This window comes from Oratosquilla oratoria, chromosome 8 (assembly GCF_046742065.1).
Source record: "Oratosquilla oratoria isolate Oo_2021 chromosome 8, ASM4674206v1, whole genome shotgun sequence".
Taxonomy (NCBI): domain Eukaryota; kingdom Metazoa; phylum Arthropoda; class Malacostraca; order Stomatopoda; family Squillidae; genus Oratosquilla; species Oratosquilla oratoria.
Window position 1 is genome coordinate 63600473 of NC_134784.1, and position 22704 is coordinate 63623176.

At 39.4% G+C, this 22704-nt stretch overlaps 1 protein-coding gene across 1 annotated transcript; it reads left to right on the forward strand.

Moving 5' to 3' along the window:
• Positions 1 to 1743: 1743 nt before the first annotated feature.
• LOC143027785 (cytochrome b-c1 complex subunit 7-like) lies at positions 1744 to 19218 on the forward strand. The gene is made up of 4 exons (XM_076189334.1): positions 1744 to 1834; positions 10244 to 10291; positions 12751 to 12917; positions 18918 to 19218. The coding sequence occupies exons 1-4, from the start codon at positions 1801 to 1803 to the stop codon at positions 19002 to 19004; spliced, it is 336 nt and encodes a 111-aa protein (XP_076045449.1). The 5' UTR covers positions 1744 to 1800; the 3' UTR covers positions 19005 to 19218.
• The last annotated feature ends 3486 nt before the right edge of the window (positions 19219 to 22704 follow it).

Consider the following 22704-nt stretch of genomic DNA (forward strand, 5'->3'; position numbering starts at 1 on the left):
ACTGCAGCAGATCCGAGGTGAATACACACACACAAATGAGTAGTGGCGTCCCACAGGGGTCAGTACTAACTCCGATAATGTTTGCTATATATGTAAATTACACGGATGAGGACATTGATAGTTATATGAACTGCTTTGCAGATGACGCAAAATTATCAAAGAGAATAAACTCCGAAATAGACTGTGACTCATTGCAGAAGGATCTGAACAAAGTCTCAGAGTGGACCAAGAGATGGGAAGTAGAATTCAACATCAAGAAGTGCAATATAATTGAATTTGGAAGAGGCAAGAAGAGAATAACAGGGCAGTATAAAATTGATGGAAAAGAAGTAAAGAAAGTGAATTCTGAAAGGGATCTAGGAATAATCATCACCAAAGACATGTCGCCAGATAAACATATAAATAAGATAGTCGGAGAAACATACAATTTGTTGAGATCAATAAAGGTGGCCTTTAAATACCTGGATAAAGAAATGATCAAGAAACTATCACAAACACTGATAAGGCCAAAACTGGAATATGCAGTGCTGATATGGTCACTCAGTACAAAAAGAATATAAGAAAATTAGGAAGAATACAAAGATCAACGACAAAGTTGGTCCCAACATTTGCAAACCTAACATACGAAAAAAGAGTGACCGAACTGGAATTGCCAACCCTGGAGCAAAGAAGAGAGCGAGAGGACCTAATAACCATCTACAGAATTATGAAAGGAAAAAAATGCCTTGATAGAGAGGACTTATTAAAACGGGACAGAAGAAAAACAAGAGGACATACAATGAAACTCAAAAAGGATAACTACAGAAGAGACATGAAAAAGAACAGCTTCCCACATAGAGTGACAGATGTATGGAACAAATTGGATGAAGAAATGGTGTGTGCAAACACAATACAACAATTTAAGAACAAACTTGATCTTGCGAGATACAAAAACGGGTCATCACGAGCATAGCTCCCCTTCCCGTATAATACAACTAGGTAAATATAACTAGGTAAACACACACACACACACACACTCTCTCTCTCTCTCGGTGGAGCGGTTGGTAGAGTCCCCGACTGTCACTCCGGCGGTCCGGGTTCGAATTCTGCCCAGGGCTGAAAGAATTTCAGTATCGCTGCGCTTCGAGTCGTTACTCCAACTCTCGTGGGCGGGGAGTTGGGTGTGTGTGTACGTGTAAGGTCACACCATTACTCATAGATCGGTCATACGAGCTCTGAGCTCTCTTTCGAGAGGGAAACAGCTGTCGATCACGTGATCCAAAGACCAAGGTGAATCACACACCAATTCAAACATGTTTGATAGCGTTTGATATTCTGGATGCGTTGGTAAAAACGCCTCATGTTAGGAACCTGAACCCGTCCAGATTTTTTTTTTTATCCAGATCTTTATATATCTGAACATTCCCATTTTCAATGTAATTCAACTTCATGTTATAAAGATTAGACAGCAGAGCTATATGGAGAAGAATTAATTCACCAATGGAATATTTTAAGACATCAAGAAATTATTAGCATGATTTTTCTCACAATAGAATTTCTGGAAAGTACGAATACAAGTGAACATTTATATATGAAACTCGTAAGACAGCATTAATTTATTTTAATTTTGAACATTATGATTATATAGTTGGGTACTGTATATTGTCACTTATTTTAAAAACAATGAGTAGGAACAAACTCGACTTTAGACAAATCGCATTCCATTTGTGGTTTCCTATAATAGAATCTAATTCTTTATAAATGTTATAAGAGTTTCAATACAGAGTGGTGCAATCACTGTATTGCTGTAAATCGGTCAACATGGCGGGGAAGAAAGTTGCCGGAGGATTTGCTGGTAAATAAAGTAGATATAATAGTTGTTTTGAGAATCCATGAAAAAACAGTGTATGAATAACAGGATGACACGTATGTTTACTGGTAAAGATGATAAGATATAAGTAATAGCTCGATAAAAATTGCAAAAGAAAACCAAAATCAGCTGATCGAGTGTACACAGTACACATTGTACCTATGATAATGATGATTTCTTGACGAGTCAGTTCCACGTTTATTATTGATATTTCAAGCCTCCATGGTGTGAGCACTTGAAACAAAAGTGGCAGCTTTTAAGAAGCTTTTGTTATGTATACATACTGATATATACCTCTCCTTGTACCCGTTAAACTGTTCTGTTCCAGTAACTCCCAAACATTATGATTATTTATCAGTCGTTTTTTACATGTGAAATAATATATTTTTTCTGTAAAATGGTTAGGTTAGGCGCTATTGTACAGTGTAAGGGTAAAATTCCAGAATCATTGATTTAAACATATGAAATTTACTATATCTAATGTAACCTCATACCATAGAAAAAAATAATCTTTCAAAAAGAAATGGTAAAATGGTAGGTGTGCACACCTATGTGATATAGCAATGGAAAATTATTAATTTCGTAAATTATAAAAAATTAATATTTGTGATTTTCTTTGCAGAAATCAATAACAAAAAAGTTGCTAAAACGTATTTTCTAACAAACAAAGTCGCAGCGGTTGAATGATACGCCATATTTGATTTGATAGGTGCCGAGGTGGAAGAAATGAAAGGATGATAAATTAGTCTATTCTGACCTAATCTACCTAACCTAACCTAACCTACCTAATCTAACTAATCTACATAACCAAACCAATGTTTAGTAATTCGGTACCTTAAATTCTGAAGATCATCCGGGTCGTCATTGTCATCATGGATGCTGACGGCCTGATTAGTATTGTACCACAGGCAATTAACAGACAACGGCAGAACCCCATGTTCTCTCAAAGTCCAGGGAAGCCCTATTGTCTTTGTACATTCATATATATACCAAGGCTTTTTCCCCCTTACAAGGGAGGTAGCCAAAAAGGGAAAGGCACAAAATCATCTGCACCCATTCCATCCACTCCACACTCCTCCACCCTCCCTCTCATCTGAGCACCTCCTGGATGACGGGGTATCCCTGCACCTTGTCCACTGCCCTGGGTCAGAAGCATTGTAACAGCGCTTATTAACTTTACACCTTTAGTTGGAGAACACCTGGTCCACAATTTGAAAGCTGTCGTCTGATAGTGACTGGACTGGTATGGAGTCTGTACCGTATCCTAGCGGCTTTGTTCATTAGTAAATTTCCTTGCAGCAAGGTTTTTTGTTTTTTATTTTTGCCAAGAAAATCACACATGTTCACGAATTATAATTTATAAAATTTATATTTAATTTTGTAATGCTATATCGTGTAGGTGTACACAACTAAAGTAATACCCCAAAAAGTGAAAAATTGGTTGTATGATACTGGAATAGAACCAGCGAAGTTTAACGTTAGATATGTGGGTATTACTTTTGTTGTGCACACTTACATGATACAGCATTAGAAAATTAAATATAAATTTTGTAAATCATAATACATGAACATATGTGATTTTTTATATTATCTTAGTTGTGCACACCTAGGCGATATAGCATTCATTCATTAGTGAATAGGTTTTAGTAACTTTTTTGTTATTGAATTTCTGCCAAGAAAATCGCATATTATATTGATGTATTATAATTTACAAAATTAATAATTAATTTTCTATGGCTATATCGCTTAGGTGTGCACAACTAAAATTTTACTGATATGTGTTTGTGTGATTCTGGAATTTTACCCATTAAACTGTTAAAACCACCAACCATCTCAGCAACTTGTGAATGAAGGGCCATCCTTGTTCCCCACCACTCTGTTCAGGTTTAAAGCTATCCATTTCTTCATCATGTAGTGACTTGCATAATCATAATTGTGACTACAGTGGCTGATTCTGATTAAGTTTGAAGGAGTGGGTGTGAGGAGCCTCCCACCATGACATCAGGTTCAAGAAAGTAGGGATAGGCTTCTTCCTTAGGGCATCAGAATATGCAGTGAAGAATACTTGAAGAGTGCTAGTATATCAGGGAAACTTTTTAAAAATTAAAGTGTCCAGACATCCTTGTAGATAGATGCATAAAACAGGCCTTTTTTTTAAGATACTGGAAGACCATAGGCAGCAGGGTGGGACAGTCAAACGTCTCATGTTACCAACCAGCAATGTCGCAACCAACCTGGACGAAAATAAACATCTGCAAAATGACAAACACTAAAGCTGATGTTTATCAGATTCTGTGCTCAGGATGTGAAAAATCTTACATTGGGGAAGCGTCATGTGATCAAAAAACCAAGATATTAGAACACCAATATGGTGTCCACCATGATGTCACCACCAATGCATGTGTTGCACACAGAAACAGTAGCAACCACTTGATGGACTGGGAAAATATAGAATAGTACATGAACCCATAGAAAATGTTTGGAAGCAGCCATCATACAAGGCACCAACACAGTTGAACAAAACAGGGGCATGTTCAATATCTCACCCCACCTAATTCCTTTAATACCAATTGCCCACAAAATTTTAAGCTAATCTCTAGTTACTTTCTAACCCCCCCCCCCCCCCAGTAGAAATTTGCTCACCCTTCTTATTTTCTTCTAACTTTCATTCCTTGGTTGTGAGCTAATGTCCTTCACCCAGCCAATTGTTCCATATTATCCTTTACCTTTCCTGTTCCTAGACATTTGGACCACCTTCTCTTTAACCTTTCCTAATATTCAGTGACCCCTTCCCTCTACCTCCCTTCCTCTCTCCCTTCCCCCATCCCCCCAGTTCCTCTTATTTAATCTTAATCATGTGTGTTATGAATATATACTTGAAAAAGCTGGAACAAGCAAAATATCATATTGATAAAGGCTCCGTCCTTGCATGGTGTTTATTTTGATGTGATTGAATGAAATATTCAATTCTTTAGATGTCCAGCATGCACATGCATGCATTTTAGCTACAGCACGTCAGATCATGACATCTCCAGAAACTCTTGTGTGCCTCCTTATACATTGGACCTCATCAGAGGTTATTTGGCTAAGTGTGAAAGGACACCTACAGCCGCCATTGCCAACTGCAAGTTGTCATATGACCGATATAATTTTCTATGTTCCATGCTTGTATATACATAAAACCTATGCATGAATACCATGTGTCCATACACAGTTCATGTATTGCGTACATTGTAGAAGTAGATTAACCACTTCCATATGGTGATGCCTACATAGGCGTCATGAGGAGCAAGTGGGTACGCGATGATGCCAACGTCGGCGTCTTGATTATTGTAGTCGTACCTGCGTGACCCTCATTCTCTCTAAACTGGCTTCATCATACAGTATTTTCTATGGTTATCAAAATTCACGGGTGAAAGATAACGAGCGATTGAGCAGTGACTTTATTTTATATAATGCGATTATTATGTGCAATGTACCCCAGAGTGAAGGGGTTAAGCAGTAGATAATAGAGAATACAACTCCTATGATTACTTGATCCATCACAGTCTGGGGACACACCACTTCCATGCCTCTGCCCAATCTTCTTGTATTGGAACTGATCAACTATGCTGTTGGGTACAGCTTCCCACAAAGTTTGGCCATGTGGGACTAGAGGCTTGTCTGGTATGTCGGATAAGAACTTGTCCAGCCTGCTCTTAAAAACTTCAGTGCTGACTCTTGACAGGTTTTGGATGTCCCTCAGGAGCCAGTTGAAAAGCCCAGGGCTAATACTATTGAAGCTCTCTGCCTGGATTGTCCTGATCCTCTGAGGGCCACTTATTGGTGACTTTCTACAGCAAGGTCTTCCAAACTTATGGTGGTTTTGGCCTTTGGTGCAACCCCCCCTCCCCCCTTTACTTTGTGATGGGTTTGGTACAAAGCCTTCGAGGATTTTCCAATTGTAAATGATGCTATATCGTTACCATCATCTTTGTAAGGAATACAATTTGTAGTGTTTCAGCATCTCCCAATACTTCAGGGAGTACCAGTTTAGTTTCCTTGTGAAGACCCTCTGCCTGCTTCAATTCCTGTATCCCCTTCACTTTGTGGGGAGAACAAAGCTGACAGTTGTACTCCATTTTTGATACTACAAGGGTCTTCCAGAGGAGGATGAGGTGGTCAGGTTTTCTGGCTCTGAATGTGAGGAGGATCCAGCCACTCATTTTTCTTGCCATCTTGGCAGTGAGGTTTATGTGTGCCTCAAAGCTGCAGTTATTATTGACCATAATTCCAAGGTCCCAGAGCATTTCTTCTTCCTCTGTTTTGTCTTCACCCACTGTGTAGTCGAATTCCTTCAGGTGGTCATTAGTGCTGTATTTTATTCAAAATTTTTGTTGTTGAAGGTCACATTGTTTTCACTTGCCCAGCTATATATTGTCTCCAGGTCACTTTGTAATTTCACTGGGTTCTCCTTTCTCTATCAATCTTGAGATTCTGGTATCATGAGTGAATGATGAGACTGACACCAGAATGTTCATTGATTTTAGTTAATATTGCCAAAGATAAATGATTTGTTATATTTTATTGTATTTGTAAGTTTTAAAGCATCTGGCTATATCAATATTTAGATTTAAGATGTGATACACATCTGACAACTCGGAGCTCAATGCGCAATTTGAGATGCCATGTTTGTTTTATTTGACATAATAATCTGTAAATAAATACTTCAGGTGATGCACTACACAGGGCAACACATTTTTTGTTCCCTGGTTGTAAGTGTTGTTTCCTGGTTTGTTATATCCCATTATTATAAAAAAAACACTATCATTTAATCAGAAGTTTGGGTTTATGATCAGGACTTTGATATTTTGAAATGTTCACATTTTCCAGTATTTTTTTTCATCAATTCATATAATTAAATCAAGAATATATATTTATATCATGGCACAAGCTTATTAAAAACAAACAAGTAAAAATAAATGACAGTTATAAAGCACTTAAACATGTCAGAAATGACTGGATTTGTAGTTGTAGTCTAGGTCACACTCCTGCACCAGCCGCCAGATATAGTCCCCCCATCATTTTCTCATTGTAGTGGCCCTGGTACTTCCTATCTATCTCCTTCACATCTTGGTGGAATCACTCGCTTTGTTGTTCTGAGTAGGCACCCTTATTGTCTTTGCATTTGTCCAGGTGAGCGTCCAGTATATGAAGTTTAAGGGACATCCTGCATCCCATGGTGTCAAAAGCCTTTACCAGATCCTGCACCAGGTGCAGGTAGTTTTCAGCTCTGGTTACCCAGGAAGCCTTTGACACCTACTGTGAAATGGTTCCATGCTGTTCTCTCAATCCTACTGAGCTTATTGGAGAACTCTGTAGACTTGACCCTTCTTTATCTGAAGCCCAACAAAAAACCCATCTTTGATTTTGGCCACAGATGACTTGAGAAAGAACTCAAGAAGGTACTTACTCGTAAAAGTGGCTGATTCATAGTTGAGAGCCTTCATGAACTGCTTCATCAACTCCAACTTAATGTGCAGTGGTAGCATGAGCAGAATCCTGGGATCAACCAGTGGGTCACACATTCTGTTTGCTGCTCCCAGTTTTTGTTGTAGTGGTCAGAGGTGGCTCTGCTGTCCCAAAGGCAGAGGAAACATTGGAATTTGATAAAGTCTCCCTGGAGACCAAGCAGGAAAGCCATCGTCTTTAAAGTCTCAATGATTTCCCAATTGTATTGGTTGTATTGCAGAACTTCCAGGAAGACTTTCACACTGAATGGGTTAGAGGCAGACTGAATAGGCTAGGAGCAGTGTTGGGAACTTGTTTCCATTGCAGAGGAGGACAGCTTTCAAACTTATGGTAGAGCTGTCTATGAAGAGCCACCACTCTTTGGGCACAGACAGCGCCCCAATAATGTCAAACAGTCCAGGCACATCATTATAGAAACAGAGGCCATCCCTAAGAGTGTAAAAGCCTTAGAAAGGTTATGCCAACTTCTCTTGACTACTTGCACCTTGTTCTTGACCAAATTCCACTGCTTCATCCAGGAGATGAATAGCTCTGCATTGGACTTGGACCAGTCAGACCCTGACCAAGTCATTTACTTCTTTTTGAAGTGGGGAACTTTTTCTGGTGCCTTAGGCAGGTAAGCCAAGTCCTCAGCATTCATCCCATCATCAAAATACTTGTCATGGACTTCACCTGGAGCAGGTGGCACTGGCACAGGGTATTTGGAGCAGTGAGGAATAGGAGCAATTGATGATGGAAGATCTGGGTAGTGCACAGCAGCAGCATTCTTTCCTTTCTACCACTTGCTAACATCCACCATGCAAAAAAAGCAGTTTGTGGAGTGGTCTGTTGGCTCTAGCCAGACCTGTGGCTTGGAGAATTTCAGGGACCTTTTCCCACCTCACACCCACCCTTCCAGAATCTTCTTTGTGCTCACAACAATAGTAAGGGGTTCAGGGCTTGTCCTGGTCCCCAACTGGCATCGTGAAGTACTTCTAGTAGGCTTCACAAACCAGGGGCGCCCACAGACTTTCTTGTGGTGGACGCACAAGGTATAAAGGGCTATAGGGAGACAACCACAATGTCACATTTTTCGTTTGCGTTTTCTTTTGTTTATAATTTATATACTACATAGATCCACATGTATTCTAGTGCATACAGAATTTTAACACTGATGCTTTACCACGTTTCTAATGTATGTAAAACACCTACATTTTTCATTGAAAGTTGAGGGTTTTAGAAGGGAAAAATGTTTGAATAGGGGACCTTGTATGCTTGTAATGTCCAAACTGGACACACGTGCGTCCGCCTGCGGGCGCCCCTGTCACAAACCTTCACAGACATTTCTAAGGAGAATTTTTTGCCTCTATTCTTTATATACTCACTGTATATATAACAGAAGGAATCAGAAATATATGCAATCAGAAAATATACATATACCAAAGGCTTTTTCCCCCATGCACGGGGGCTAGCCAATCAGAAAATATGGATCTTATAAAAGTATAAATTATAAATGAACATACATGTATAAAATAAGTAGGGTATTTCAGGCTAGTCATAAAAAAAATAAAAATAATAATATATATATATATATATATATATACAGACACTCCTCTACTTACGTTCATTCGTTTTACGTTTTTTCGATTTTACGTTTGAACTGACTGTAAAAGAAATTGTATTTTTTTTTTTGAGTGAATTTTTTAGTTTAGCGCGCTCTCCGTAGTTCAAACGATACTTACGCATGACGCTGCGTCCATTGTTTACATGGCACAAACGACAGACTGAACGTGCCTTGCCTCCTCCTCCTCCTCCTCCACCATCTCAATTTATGTTGCTTGAATTTAATTCATTTGAAATTAATGTTATTATTTTACAATGTTATGTGTATAATTAATGATTTAGGGGTGTTTTATAAGATACGGTAATAGAATTTTTGGATATATAGTACAGTAACAACTTACGTTCCTTTTCAACTTATGTTCGGCCGTTCGGAACGTAAGTTGAGGAGCGTCTGTATGTATATATATATATATATATATATATATATATAAATATATATATATATATATATATATATATATATATATATATATATGTATATAGTTTTAGCACCAAATTGCACCTATTGCATTTGAAAATGACATAGATTGCCTTTACTCCTGTCCTAAAATTGGTTAACTGCTAGTGGCTAGCCTAGAATTTTTACCAACCCTAATTTATAACTGTTAATAGCATTTTTTTTTTTTTCCCATGGTGAATTAGGCAGAGGATCACAACACATTTAAAAGCATACAAAATAACCACATATCACACTCGATGTAAGAGGCACATAATAGCTGCTGTCAGCGAAAATCTGTGGCTCAAATTTATACAAATTATGCTATAATATGTAAATAAATAGATGATACATAATTGTTGGTAGAGGACCAAAAAACTCTTAGAGCATACAAAACAACTCGAGTGTTGTTATTGATTGGTGTGGGTCACTTGTTGGCAGTTCAGCACAGGGATTATTTGTTGAGAGAAAAACTTGTTTCTCTAGTGAGATATAGCGGGAATCATTTTCATCAGAAAAACAAACATTATGTTAATTTATGTGTTGCTTGTTGGTCATTTTGAGTTACTTGTCTGCCCTTGTCAGTCTTCAGTATGACCCATGTGAGATAATTTGGAATTTTGTATCAAGATAGATTATTGGTAATTTATTTTTCTGCATTTTGCACGATAGAAAAAGATGCATGACAAACGCATGGAAGTTTTAAGCAACAAGGACAGATGAGAATTGGGGAAATTAGGATAATGTTTGGAACCAGTAAATTGCAGAACTTGAGTTACACAGAACTTGTGAGCCCAAATAAATGGAGTGAATTTTTTCTTGAACTAATATTCCATTTCTTTCAGATTCATTGAAGAGATGGGCCTTCAGGATAACTGGTTACAATCAAGTTGGTAAGGTTTTTCTCTCTTCTAATAGGATTAAAATTCACACTGAGTTAATAACATGTAGCACAATTTGAAGCTAAAGTTTGTTTTAGAATTAGTGTTGTGCCTGTTAATCAGCATTGGCAAGAATCGGCACTTTTTTTTTGGTGAATCGGCATCGGCGAGAATTGGCATCGTCATCAGCAAAATATTGCAGATGGTGCCAATTCTTGCTGATACCGATACCGATACCGATTCGCCAAAAAGTGCCAATTCTTGCCAATGCTGATTAATCGGCATACCCTTATTTAGACTATGTATATATATATATACCAAGAGTTTTTTCCTCCATATAAGGGAGTTATCGTCAAAGGCACCTACCTACTTCCACCCATTTCACTTCCATCTACCACCACACATTCCTCCCTCTTATCTTAGCTTCTCATTGATGATGGGTCATCCCTGTATCCCACCCACTGACGTGGGTCAGAAGCAATTTAGTAAGGCACAGTACATCCAGATTTAGAAACACCAAAGAAATGTGCTGAATCTGCTCACATGACTAATTTCCTTATTTGCTTCATTGGTAATTTCAAGATTGTATAACAGGACCACTATTTGTAGCTCCTTTTTTGTAACTAAGAGTGTAGATACTACTCCTCAGTACAGAAAAAATTGAACAGTGCATGTTGTAAAAGGATTGTGGTATTCACCCAGGAGTTTGAAGCCCCTCCTGGGGAAAGGTGCCACCTGTGTAGAGCTGGTGGCTGGGGATGTTTGCTGCAATTTGGCCTCCAACTCTTGGGGTTGGGGGGAGGTCCCATGATGAAGATGCTGCTGCACCAGGACCTCATTATAATTGTTGATTTCATGGGTGCAGAACCTTTCACAGCTTCACAAATCCTTTCTTTATCCTTCAGAATCATAGACATAGTAGAATGTGATAACTTCAGGTCACGTGTGATCACATTGACTTTCTTTCCCCCTTCATACTGTTTGATCACCATCATTTTTGTGTTGAGATCACTGTCCTTTCTTTCCTTTTCTGGGAGGTTGAGGAGTTGACAGAGACAATTTCCTCTTGTTCATCTTGGTGGGTGTTTAAAGAAAAAAAATTTAAGACACGACACATAAACAGACACAGAGGAAGTATGTTGTACTGATGATCAAGCTGCTAACACTTGAGTTTCAGTGCATAAGCGCAGGAATGCTAGTGCTACCGGGAGCTGGGGAGAAAACTGTCATGTGCCCTGATGCCTGCTGAACAACACATGCAATGCCAGATGCAGAGCAGTTGTGGCTAGGCATGATGGTCATGATTGTGGTTGTAAAGCTGATCAGTCGAAAGTCGCATAGGTTGTAAGTTGACCACTACCAGTAATTTGTCAATCTAGGTTAGTAAAAAAAAAAAAAAAGGTAAAAAGATGGGCATAAGAATGCACCATTCAACCATCATGGTATGGTTCCCTTAAGCACACTGGGTATGAACACTTCATGTTCAGTGCTATTGGCTTTTAGTAAAAAGGGGAATTTTTAAGTCATTTGTTGGATCTTCACTGTCTACAACAATTGTTTAAAGCTTGGGTTTTTTCTGTTTGGTGTTAATTTGTATAAAATGCAGTACATCAGTTGCATTTTCATACAACAAGGTACCGAAGTTTATGGTGGTACACATATACATATACCAATGGCTTTTTCCCCCATACGAGGGAGGTAGCCAAAGTCAGAGACAAATTCACTCCCACCCATTTCATCCCCACATACTCCACTCCCATTCACCACCCCTCCCTACCTCTTGGCTCCCCCTGGATGATGGGTCATCCCAGCATTTCACCCACTGCCCTGGATCAGAAGCAATGTAACAAGACACAGCACATCCACAGGAAGGCAGCTTCATTTAATCAGTGACCCCCCCCCCCCTCTGTCCCCTCATGCAGAAAAAGAGAAGACTGGGAGAAATCACTTTGGGCTGCATCAAAATATCATTCACACACTCCCTCACTCACCCACTCCCTTCCATGCATCACAGCATCAACCATACACCTGTCTTCTGCCTTCCTTCCTCAACAGATATCCCCCTCTTTCCCAATGCTCCTTTTACCCCATCCATCCATCTCATCCTTGGTCACCCACTCATGTTCACTCCTTCCACCTCTGCTTTCCACACTTCATTTACTAATCTTTCTTCACTCATTCTTTTAATGTGTCCAAACCATCCCAAACCATGGTAGTAAGAGTAATATAGTATTAGATATATTATACTTTTCTTTATAAGTATAATAAAGTGATAGGCATACACATGGAATGGGTGGGAGTGGGTGCATATCTTTGCTAAATACCTCCTATATAATGGTATATAGATTGATAGAAAAAAATTATAACCATACATATGGAGGGAGGAAAAGAGATAATAAAGTTATTTGTTTGCTATTGTGTGTATGAGTGTCTTAGTGATGTGTATTGACTTCAATTTTGCAACCCCACAGGATTGTACCATGATGACATCCTGTACGAAAACCCCGATGTGCAAACGGCCATCCAGCGCTTACCTTCTGTCGTACAGGATGAGAGAATGTTCCGTATCCAAAGGGCCCTTCATCTCTCCATGACCAAGACTATATTACCTAAGGAACAGTGGGTTAGCTATGAGGAGGTATATGAATGTTTCTTTTAAGACTTTTATACAGTTGTTGATTGTTGAACTGAGTGCATAACATTTGTATAGTGGCTGCCTTTACTTTTGGAAGATGTTGAAATTGGACATGTTGATGTTTAATGATTTTGTGTGTGTGTGTGTGTGTGTGTGTATATATATATATATATATATATATAATATATATATATATATATATATATATATATATATATGAGACTTACCCACTGTTGGAGAATGAGATAAGATGGACAGAAAATCTGTACATTTCACCCACTGTCTGTGGTCCTCTTCTGCTGAAGAGGACCACAGATAGTGGTTGAAATATAAAAATTTTCAGTCCATCTTCTCATTCTCCTAGAGTGGGTCAATAAGTCTCATTTTTTACAAATGTGCTACTACATGTGTGTGTGTGTGTGTGTGTGTATATATATATATATATAAATACATACATATATATATATATATATATATATATATATATATATATATATATACACTATATACATATGTATATATATAATACACACACATACATACATATACAGTGACTGTAGCGGAGGTAAGGTGCTACGTGGTAATTCACTCTAATGTAGCGGAGGTAAGGTGCCATGTGGTAATTCACTCTATTCGAATTTTTCTCCTTTATTAAAGGTCAGATATCAACAGATATACCATTCACTAAAAATCATCGAAAAAGTACTTTTTAAAAGCATACAAATAAAGTTTTTACCTATTACAGAAGAATTTATTCAGAAAATTCACTTTTAATTGCGCCTCGCATACCACTTTTCCGAAGTCTAGATATTCAGAATAACAATATTGTTTGTTTGGCAACTGTGACGTCACGAACGCGGAATTCCCCGAAGCGCACGGGCGGAATGTTTCGAATAGCAGACGATGCAATGAAATGAAGACAAAACTGTTTTTTGCCAAATTTGATAAGATGTAGATGGTGGAATTATATATATACATCTCATCAAATTACATATATACATCTTATCAAATTATATATATACATCTTATCAAATTTGGCAAAAAACAGTTTTGTCTTCATTTCATTGCGTCATCTGCTATTCGAAACATTCCGCCCGTGCGCTTCGGGAAAGGTTCGGGGAATTCCGCGTTCGTGACGTCACAGTTGCCAAACAAACAATATTGTTATTCTGAATATCTAGACTTCGGAAAAGTGGTATGCGAGGCGCAATTAAAAGTGAATTTTCTGAATAAATTCTTCTGTAATAGGTAAAAACTTTATTTGTATGCTTTTAAAAAGTACTTTTTCGAGCAATACGATGATTTTTAGCGAATGGTATATCTGTTGATATCTGACCTTTAATAAATTATCACACAGTTTCTGTACACAATTCTTCACTAGGGCACGTCACACACCGACTGGTTGCTCGACTCGTGCACTCTGGTTTTGTGTTCCGGAAATGCTGAGTCTGCTGAATTTTGAGGTGCTCTCAGTCACCTTGTCAAGATTTTTAGTCGGAATGTTTGGCCCTTTACAAGTTTGTTCTTGGTTCATTACTACCTATATCCCATTCTACAATACATAATATATCCAGGGGGGAACGGTTGATTACTATTGTGTTGCCGTGTGTTATTCCGAATTGGCGATTGACTGCATCTATTGGTGTGTGTTCGTGTGTGAGTCCGCCTCTGTGCGCTTGCTAAATTGCTGATTCGGCAGTCGCTCTGTGGCTCGGACCGGATGTGTGGCGCCACCATGTCTGGGTGATTGTGACACTGCCTGCATGGTGTATGGGAATGTGGTGATGTGGTTAATGTGGTGTATACAGTGACAATCAAACAAATCGGATGTGCCTGAGAACGCTCCATGAGCTAGTGCTAAATCTAGTGATTCTTCGACCAAAAATTGGCAATTTACCTATAGTTGTAAATAGATCGGAAGGGGACAATGATGAGTGGTACCGTGATGTAGCAAAGTGTTTCAAGTTTAACAAGAATAGAAAAAAAAGAAGGGAAATGGATGATAAACCGACATACGCAGAGACAACCAAAAGAAGATTAGATATGAGTAAGTATGAAATGCCTTTGGGAGTGGTTAGAAAGAAAATATGTAACATAGACAGTCCTAGATATGAAGATGAATAATTCCATGGATTCAGAACAGAAAGAGGTATCGACCTCAAAAGCATACTAATAAACCAAAAAATATTTGAAATGAAAAGGGATATTGTTGAATGGAGAAGGGAATATAACCAATTATACAAAGAAGTGAGTGAATTGAGGAAGGAAAATGCACTATTAATTAGAGAATTGGAAGACATAAAAAAGGAACAGGCAAAAGTAAAAAAATTATAATGAAAAGATAAAAAGTATATACATATACCAAAGATGTTTTCCCCCCTTACATGGGGGGTAGCCGAAAAGAAAAAGGCATAGAAACCACTTCCACATATTCTATCACCTATATATTCCACTCCCCTCCACCCTCCTCCCTCCCTCTCATCTTGGCACCTCCTGGATGATGGGTCATCCCTGTATCTTGCCCACTGTCTTGGGTCAGAAGCAGTGTCGCAAGACAGCACATCCACAGCAAGGCTGCTTCATTAATTCGGTGACCCCCCCCCTCTCCGTCTCCTCACACAGAAAAGGAGAAGACGGGGAAAATCCCTTTGGGCTGCGTCAATTTATTTCTCATACATACTTCCTCACACACCCTTCCCCCACCCACTCCCCCCTCATGCATCACATCATCATCCATACACAACCCTTCTCCATTCACCCCTATCTTCTGTCCTCTCCCTTCCTTCCTCAACAGACATTCCTCTCTTTTGTAATGCCCCTTTTACCCCATCCATCCATCTCATCCTAGGACGCCCCCTCATATTCACTCCTTCCACCTCTGCCTTCTACATCTCTTTTACTAATCTTTCTTCACTCGTTCATTCCATGTGTCCAAACCATCCTAATACTCTTTCATCAACCCTATCTCCCAACTCCCTTTCCACCCCTGTTCTCCTCACCTCCTCATTTCTCACGCTATCTAGCCTAGTTACCCCCTATCATACTTCACAGACATCCCACCTCAAATACATTCAAACTCCTTCTCTCATCCTCTGTTATGTTCCATGTTTCTCCCCCATATAGTGCTGTTGGCACAATCACTCCTTCATACAATCTCCTCTTGGTTGATAAAAATGTATCTCTAATCACTGGGACCCATTCAGTGTTGTACAAATACTTTCCCGCGTTTGTATACTTAACAATGTACTGTCATAGTGGAGGTGGGTTGAAAGCAAATTTTCGTGTATGTGTATGAACTTGAGCATACAGATATATGAGAAAGCTTGCGCTGAACTTCTATCTCTCTTGATGGTGTATTGGTCTAAGTCACTCGGCACTGGTAACGTTCTCGCCGCATAGGTTCGAGTCCTCGGGCGTATCACGTTACAATTTCTGCATGCGCCTATATAGCTTAGAATTAAAGTGCATTGTGGTTAATAAAAATGTATCTCTAATCACTGGGACCCATTCAGTGTTGTACAAATACTTTCCCGCGTTCGTATACTTAACCACTTCACTACGGGACTTAAATCTCGCGGGCAGCAGCCAATGCCAGCCGTACGACGTGTCGTAATAATACTCGCATCATAAAATGTAGTCACCGCTTATATCGATCGTTCTCTCTTTCACCCGCAAATTTTGAAAACCACAGAGAATGGGATTCAGGGCACATTTGGGAGAATGTAAAAACACAGGGGCGACTACAATAAATATAATCAAGACGCCGATATGGCAGCGTCGCGAATCCACTTGCTCCTCATGACGCCTACGTAGGCGGCACCGTATGGAAGGGGTTAACAATGTACTGTCATAGTGGTGGGTTGAACGCAAACTTTTGTGTATGTGTATGAACTCGAGCATACAGATATATGAGAAAGCTTGTGCTGAACTTGTATATCTCTTGATGGTGTATTGGTCCAAGTCACTCGGCACTGGTAACGTTCTTGCCGCATAGGTTTGAGTCCTCGGGCGTACCACGTTACAATTTCTGCATGTGCCTATATGGCTTAGAATTAAAGTGCATTGTGGTTGATAAAAATGTGTATCTAATCACTGGGACCCATTCAGTGTTGTACATATATATGAAAGTATCCAGCCATTTACAATTTTTCAAGAAATGCTCCTAACCTAGGACAATGGTGCCCTCCTGTCCTTCAAAGTATTCTCTTTTGGATCTCACACACTTCTCCCAGCATCCCTTCCACATTTCAAAACATTTTGCAAAGTCCTCTTTTGAAATCTTCATCAACTGACTCATTGCATTCTCCTTAATTTCATCTATGGACTGAAATCTTCCTTTTAATGTTGATTTTAGCTTTGGGAAAATCCAGAAATCACAGGGAGCTAGATCTGGGCTGTAGGGGGGCTGAATGAGCTGGGTGATGGAATGTTTGATCAAAAATCCCTTCATGACACATGAAGAATGGGTCAGAAGATGCAGGACAAATTTTGCCACCATGTGTGTTATGCTAAGATCTTTCATCAAAATCTCTGAAACACTTGTCCACGGGATACCAAGATAATCTTTTAATTCTCAGACTGTCAATTGCCAATTTTCATTGCAGTCTTCACACATTCAGCATTTTCGGGTGTTCTGCTTGTTGAAGGCCCACCAGAACATGGATCACTTTTGATAGGTTCTCAATCTTCTTTGAAGCATTTGTACCACACCTTTATCAGTGCTTCACTCATTGAATCATCCTGGAATGCCTTTTTAATCATTTGAATAGTTTCCGCTGATGAATATTCAAGTTTACAACAAAACCTGACACAGAATTTTGCTGATCTTACTCATTGTCAATATGACAGTCAAATAGTACACACCTTCACTCAACTTTGTCTGGCTAGTGACTTAGTTGTCACATAGGACTGGCCGCTCACACATGCTCAGTAGGGTTTTCTGTTAGTGTCCAACTTTTGTTAGGATTGCACTATCAGTTTTGCAAATATTCATAATGGCTAGATACTTTCTGGACAGACCTCATATATATATATTTCAAGGATTTGTGTGCAGAGTAAGTTGTCTTAACTTGAATGTTAACAAGCTATTCTTAAGGGTATTACTTGTGTGAAAGTGGCAGTTGCTGACAAGTCTATTGAAATGAATACTATGTGAGGATGGAGCCTTTATTAGTATGACGTTTTGCTTGTTACATCTCTCTCCCTCCCCCTCTCTCTCTCTCTCTCCCTATCCCTATCCCTCTCTATCTATCTCTCCCTATCCCTATCTCTCTCTCTCTCTCAAAAAAAAAAAAGCTATAACAAGGAAATGTCCTACAAATAAAGGCTACATCCTCACACTGTTTATTTCAGCAGGTGTTACTTGTTTCTGTAACATTAGTAATTTATACTTAGATGTTTAGTTTTGCTTGTTTAGTACCATAATATATACCAAAAGACACTTCCCCTCACATAAGGGGGTAGCAGAGTCAAAGGATGCTCCCATCCTTCACATATCCCACACCCATTTGAAACCCATTTCTTGTACCTTCTCTCTCAGCTCCTTGTAGATGGAGGGTCATCCCTGTCCCCTCCATATGCTTAGGTCAGAAACAGTACAGCAAGACACGTACCTCCACAGCAGGGCCCATCAGCTGAATCTGGTGCACCGATTTCTTCATTACATGGCAACCCTCCCTCCTTCATGCAAAAATTTAAAAGCAAACAAGAATTCCATTCAAGTTGCATCAGTTTCTCATTCATTCACATACTTGTAATCTTTTTTGCCTGCTCCCAGCCCTACTTGATAGACATTCCTCATGTACTCAGCCCCTTTCTCTCCATCCATTCTCATTGTCAATCTTTAAGTTTACACCATCTACCTCTGCATTCCACACTCCTTTTGCTAGTCTTTCTTTACACATTCGTTCCATATAACCAAACTTAACACAGTACTTTTTGATAAACCCTATCAGCCAGCTTTGTTTTTACATCTGCATTTTTAACTTAATTCTTATTCCACAGGATCGAGCCAAAGGTCGCTACTTGCAGCAATACCTACAAGAGGTTATCAATGAGCGAAAAGAAAAGGAAGAGTGGAATAAAATGTGAATTTTTATCCCCATTTGTGTAATATATGTGAATTAGCACATTCATGTTGCTGTACATTTCAGAATAATTTATAAGTAAGAAAGGTACATTATTCTTTCCAAAGGAAAAGTTTCAATGTTTTCAACTCTTTAAAACAAAATTTTTACTGAGAGAAAATTTTTAAGGTTGGAAAGGTCAGAATATTGTATGCTTTGTAAATAAAAGATTAGATTACTATATGGTTTTATTGAAATTGTATTGGTCATCTTATTACATGAAGTAAGGACTGGAATAATGTTTCTGATAAAGTATTAATGATATCAGATCAGCCAATATATATATATACCCCATCTGGGGTATTGGCTGCATGTTATTGTGTTAAAGTAGCATGCAGTAGCATGCAGCATAGACTTTAGGGTCTATGTAGGGTGCCCCTATGGACCAGAGGCACACATCATTTTGTCTGTCAACCCCTTGTTACTGTCCTATACCATTTCTCTGAATATTCATTTCCTTTTTTTGCCTACCCTGTGGTGGGGGATAGAATACTGCAACCAAGTTTTCCCTCTTCAATCGTAAGAGGCGAGACAAACGGGACGGGGATTAGGACTAGGCATCCTTCTCTCTGTAGTCCCACAGGGGACATTATTAAAAAAGGTAAAGGTGAAAGATGGTCTAGGAGTTTTCCAACCAGTATCCTAAGGTTTGGGTGTTTTAATGTGCGTGGATGTAGTACAGATGAGAGTAAAAGGGAAGAGATAGATAGTATGTTTGTGAGAAGAAAGATGGATGTGTTGGCTTTGAGTGAAACTAAGTTGAGAGGGAGGGGTGAGTGTGAGTTTGGGAATGTAGTTGGGAGGTTCTCAGGAGTGAAGAGAGGACAAGGGAGAGAAGGAGCAGCTATACTAGTAAGTGAAGAGGTAGGTAAACCTGTAGTGGAGTGGAAGGTTTCTTCAAGGTTATTGTGGATGAAGGTGAAACTGGGAAAGGAGATGTGGGTTTTTGTAAGTGCATATGGCCTGGTAGTGAGAAGAGTGTAGAAGAAAGGGAGGCTTTTTGGATAGATTTAAATGAATGCATAGAGGGATTAGGGAGAAATGTTAATATAGTGGTTTTGGGAGACCTTAATGCTAGGGTAGGAAATAAACCAATAGATGGAGTGGTTGGGAAATGTGGAGTTCCGGGAGGGAATTGTAGTGGAGAGTTGATGGTGGAGATGTGTCTAGAGAGTTGGTGAGAGCAAATACAGTGTTTAGGAGGAAGGTCAAGCATAAGTAAACATGGGAGAGGATGGTAGATGGAGCGTTAATGGACTATGTAGTGGTAGATGGGAGTATAATAGGAAGAGTTAAGGATGTACATGTTCTAAGGGGAGAGAGTGGGGGAATATCAGATAATTTTATGGTGGGAGGTAAGTTGAGAGTGGAGGATAGAAGGAAAAGGACAAAAGGTAGGGAGGTGCTTAGAGTGAACTGCTTGAATGAGAAAAGGAGTAGTACAAGAAGAAGCCAAGATAGGGGTGAAGGATAGAATGGAACTAGGAGTGGAGGAGGAATGGGAGTCAGGAGGGAGTCACAAGGTGTGGAACAAGGAGGGTGGGAGGAAATAGAAGGAAGGGTAGTGAATGGTTGGATGAGGAAGCAAAGAAGGTTGTAGAAGAGAAGAAGTGAACTTTCACAGATTGCTTACAAAATAGGATGAGGGAATCATATGAGAGGTACAAAGAAAAGAGAAGTAAAGCATAAGCTAAAAGAGGCAAAGAAGAGCAGATATGAAATGGGGAAAGAGTATGACAGAAAATTTTGAAAATTATAAAATGTTTTGGAAAGAAATTAAGAGAGGAAGAGGAGGCAAATCAAGTATAGAAGAAAAGGTAAAAGGTGCAGATGGAGAGATGATAATGGAAGAGAAGGCAGTAAGAGGATGGGCAGAGTATTTTAGGGAGTTGCTAAATGTGAAGGAGGAAGGGAGGGAATGGTAGTTGCAGTGGGAAGTGATAAGAAAATGACTGTGATGAGTGAGGAAATTGGGGGAGAAATAGGGAAGGATGAAGTGAAGGCAGTTGTTAAGATGAGAGCAGGTAAGGCACCTGGTCTAGATGGATGTCATACAGAATGTCTGAGAAAAGGAGGTGCAATTATGGTGTACTGACTGGTGAGGTTATTTAATGTTTGTTGGAGAGAGAGTAGAGTGCTGGAGGAGTGTCTGTATAGTTCACTCTACAAGGCAAAAGGGGACAAGTGTGAGTGTAGTAGTTACAGAGGGATTAGCTTTGTTAAGTGTAGTTGGGAAGGCTTATGGGAGGATCTTGATTGAGAGGATTAGGAGAGGAAGAGAGTGAGTAATTGGTGAAGAACAGTGTGGATTTAGGACAGGTAAAGGTTGTATAGATCAGATTTTTGTGGTAAGACATATGTGGGAATGCTATAGGAAAAGGTAAGGATATGTTTTTTGGCTTTTATGGATTTGGAAAATGCTTATGATAAGGTGAACAGGAAGGCATTGTGGGAGGTATTGCAAATATATGGGATAGGAGGAAAGCATTTAGGAGCTGTCGAATTTTTACGAGAGTAGTAGAACATGTGTCAGGATTAGAAATGGAGAGAGTGGCTCGAGGTAAAGGTTGAACTTTGTCAGGGATGTGTTATGTCACCCTGGCTGTTCAATTTATACATGGATGGGGTGGTGCAAGAGGTAAATGCAAGGGTAGTGGGTTGGAGATTGGAGATGGTTAAAGACAATGGAGAAAAATGGGAGGTAAGCCAGCTGTTTTTTGTGGACAACACTGCGCTTGTAGCAGGATCAGAGGAGGGATCAAGGAAGTTAGTGACAGAGTTTGGGAAAGTGTGTGAAAGAAGGAAGTTGAAGATAAATGTGGGTAAAAATAAAGTGATGAGATGTACAAGGGGTGAAAGTGGCAGCAGACGAAGTGAGTATTAAGGAAGAGAGACTGGAGGAAGTGGATAGTTTTAGAAAAGTGGGAGTGAATGTGGCAGGAAAGGAGGAGTGGAGGTGGAGGTAGAATGTAGATTGAGAGAGGTGAGTAAATGCCTTGGTGGTTAAAGAAAATGGAGAAAAGTGGGAGGTAAGCCAGCTGTTGTTTGAGGACACTGTGCTTGTAGCAAGATCAGAGGAGGGATTGAGGAAGTTAGTGACAGAGTTTGGGAAAGTGTGTGAAAGAAGGAAGTTGAAGATAAATATGAGGGAATGATAGCTGCAGTGGGAAATGCTAAGAAAATGAGTGATGAGTGAGGAAAATAGAGGAGAAATAAGGAAGGATGAAGTGAAGGCAGCAGTTAAGATGATGAAATCAGGTAAGGCACCTGGTCTGGATGGATGCCATGCAGATGTCTTAAAAAAGGAGGTACAGTGATGGTGGACTGGTTGGTGAGGTTATTTAATGTTTGCTGGAGAGAAGGTAGAGTGCCGGGGGACTGGAGGAGTGCTTGTATAGTTCCTCTTTACAAGGGAAAATGGGACAAGTGTGAATGTAGTAGTTTCAGAGAGATTAGTTTGTTAAGTGTAGTTGGGAAGGCTTATGGGAGGATCTTGATTGAGAGGATTAGGAGAGGAACAGGGAGTAATTGGTGAGGAACAGTGTGGATCTAGGACAGGTAGAGGTTGTGTAGATCAGATTTTTGTGGTAAGACAGATATGTGAGAAAGCTATAGGAAAGGGGAAGGATGTTTTTTGGGCCTTTATGGATCTGGAAAAGGCTTAC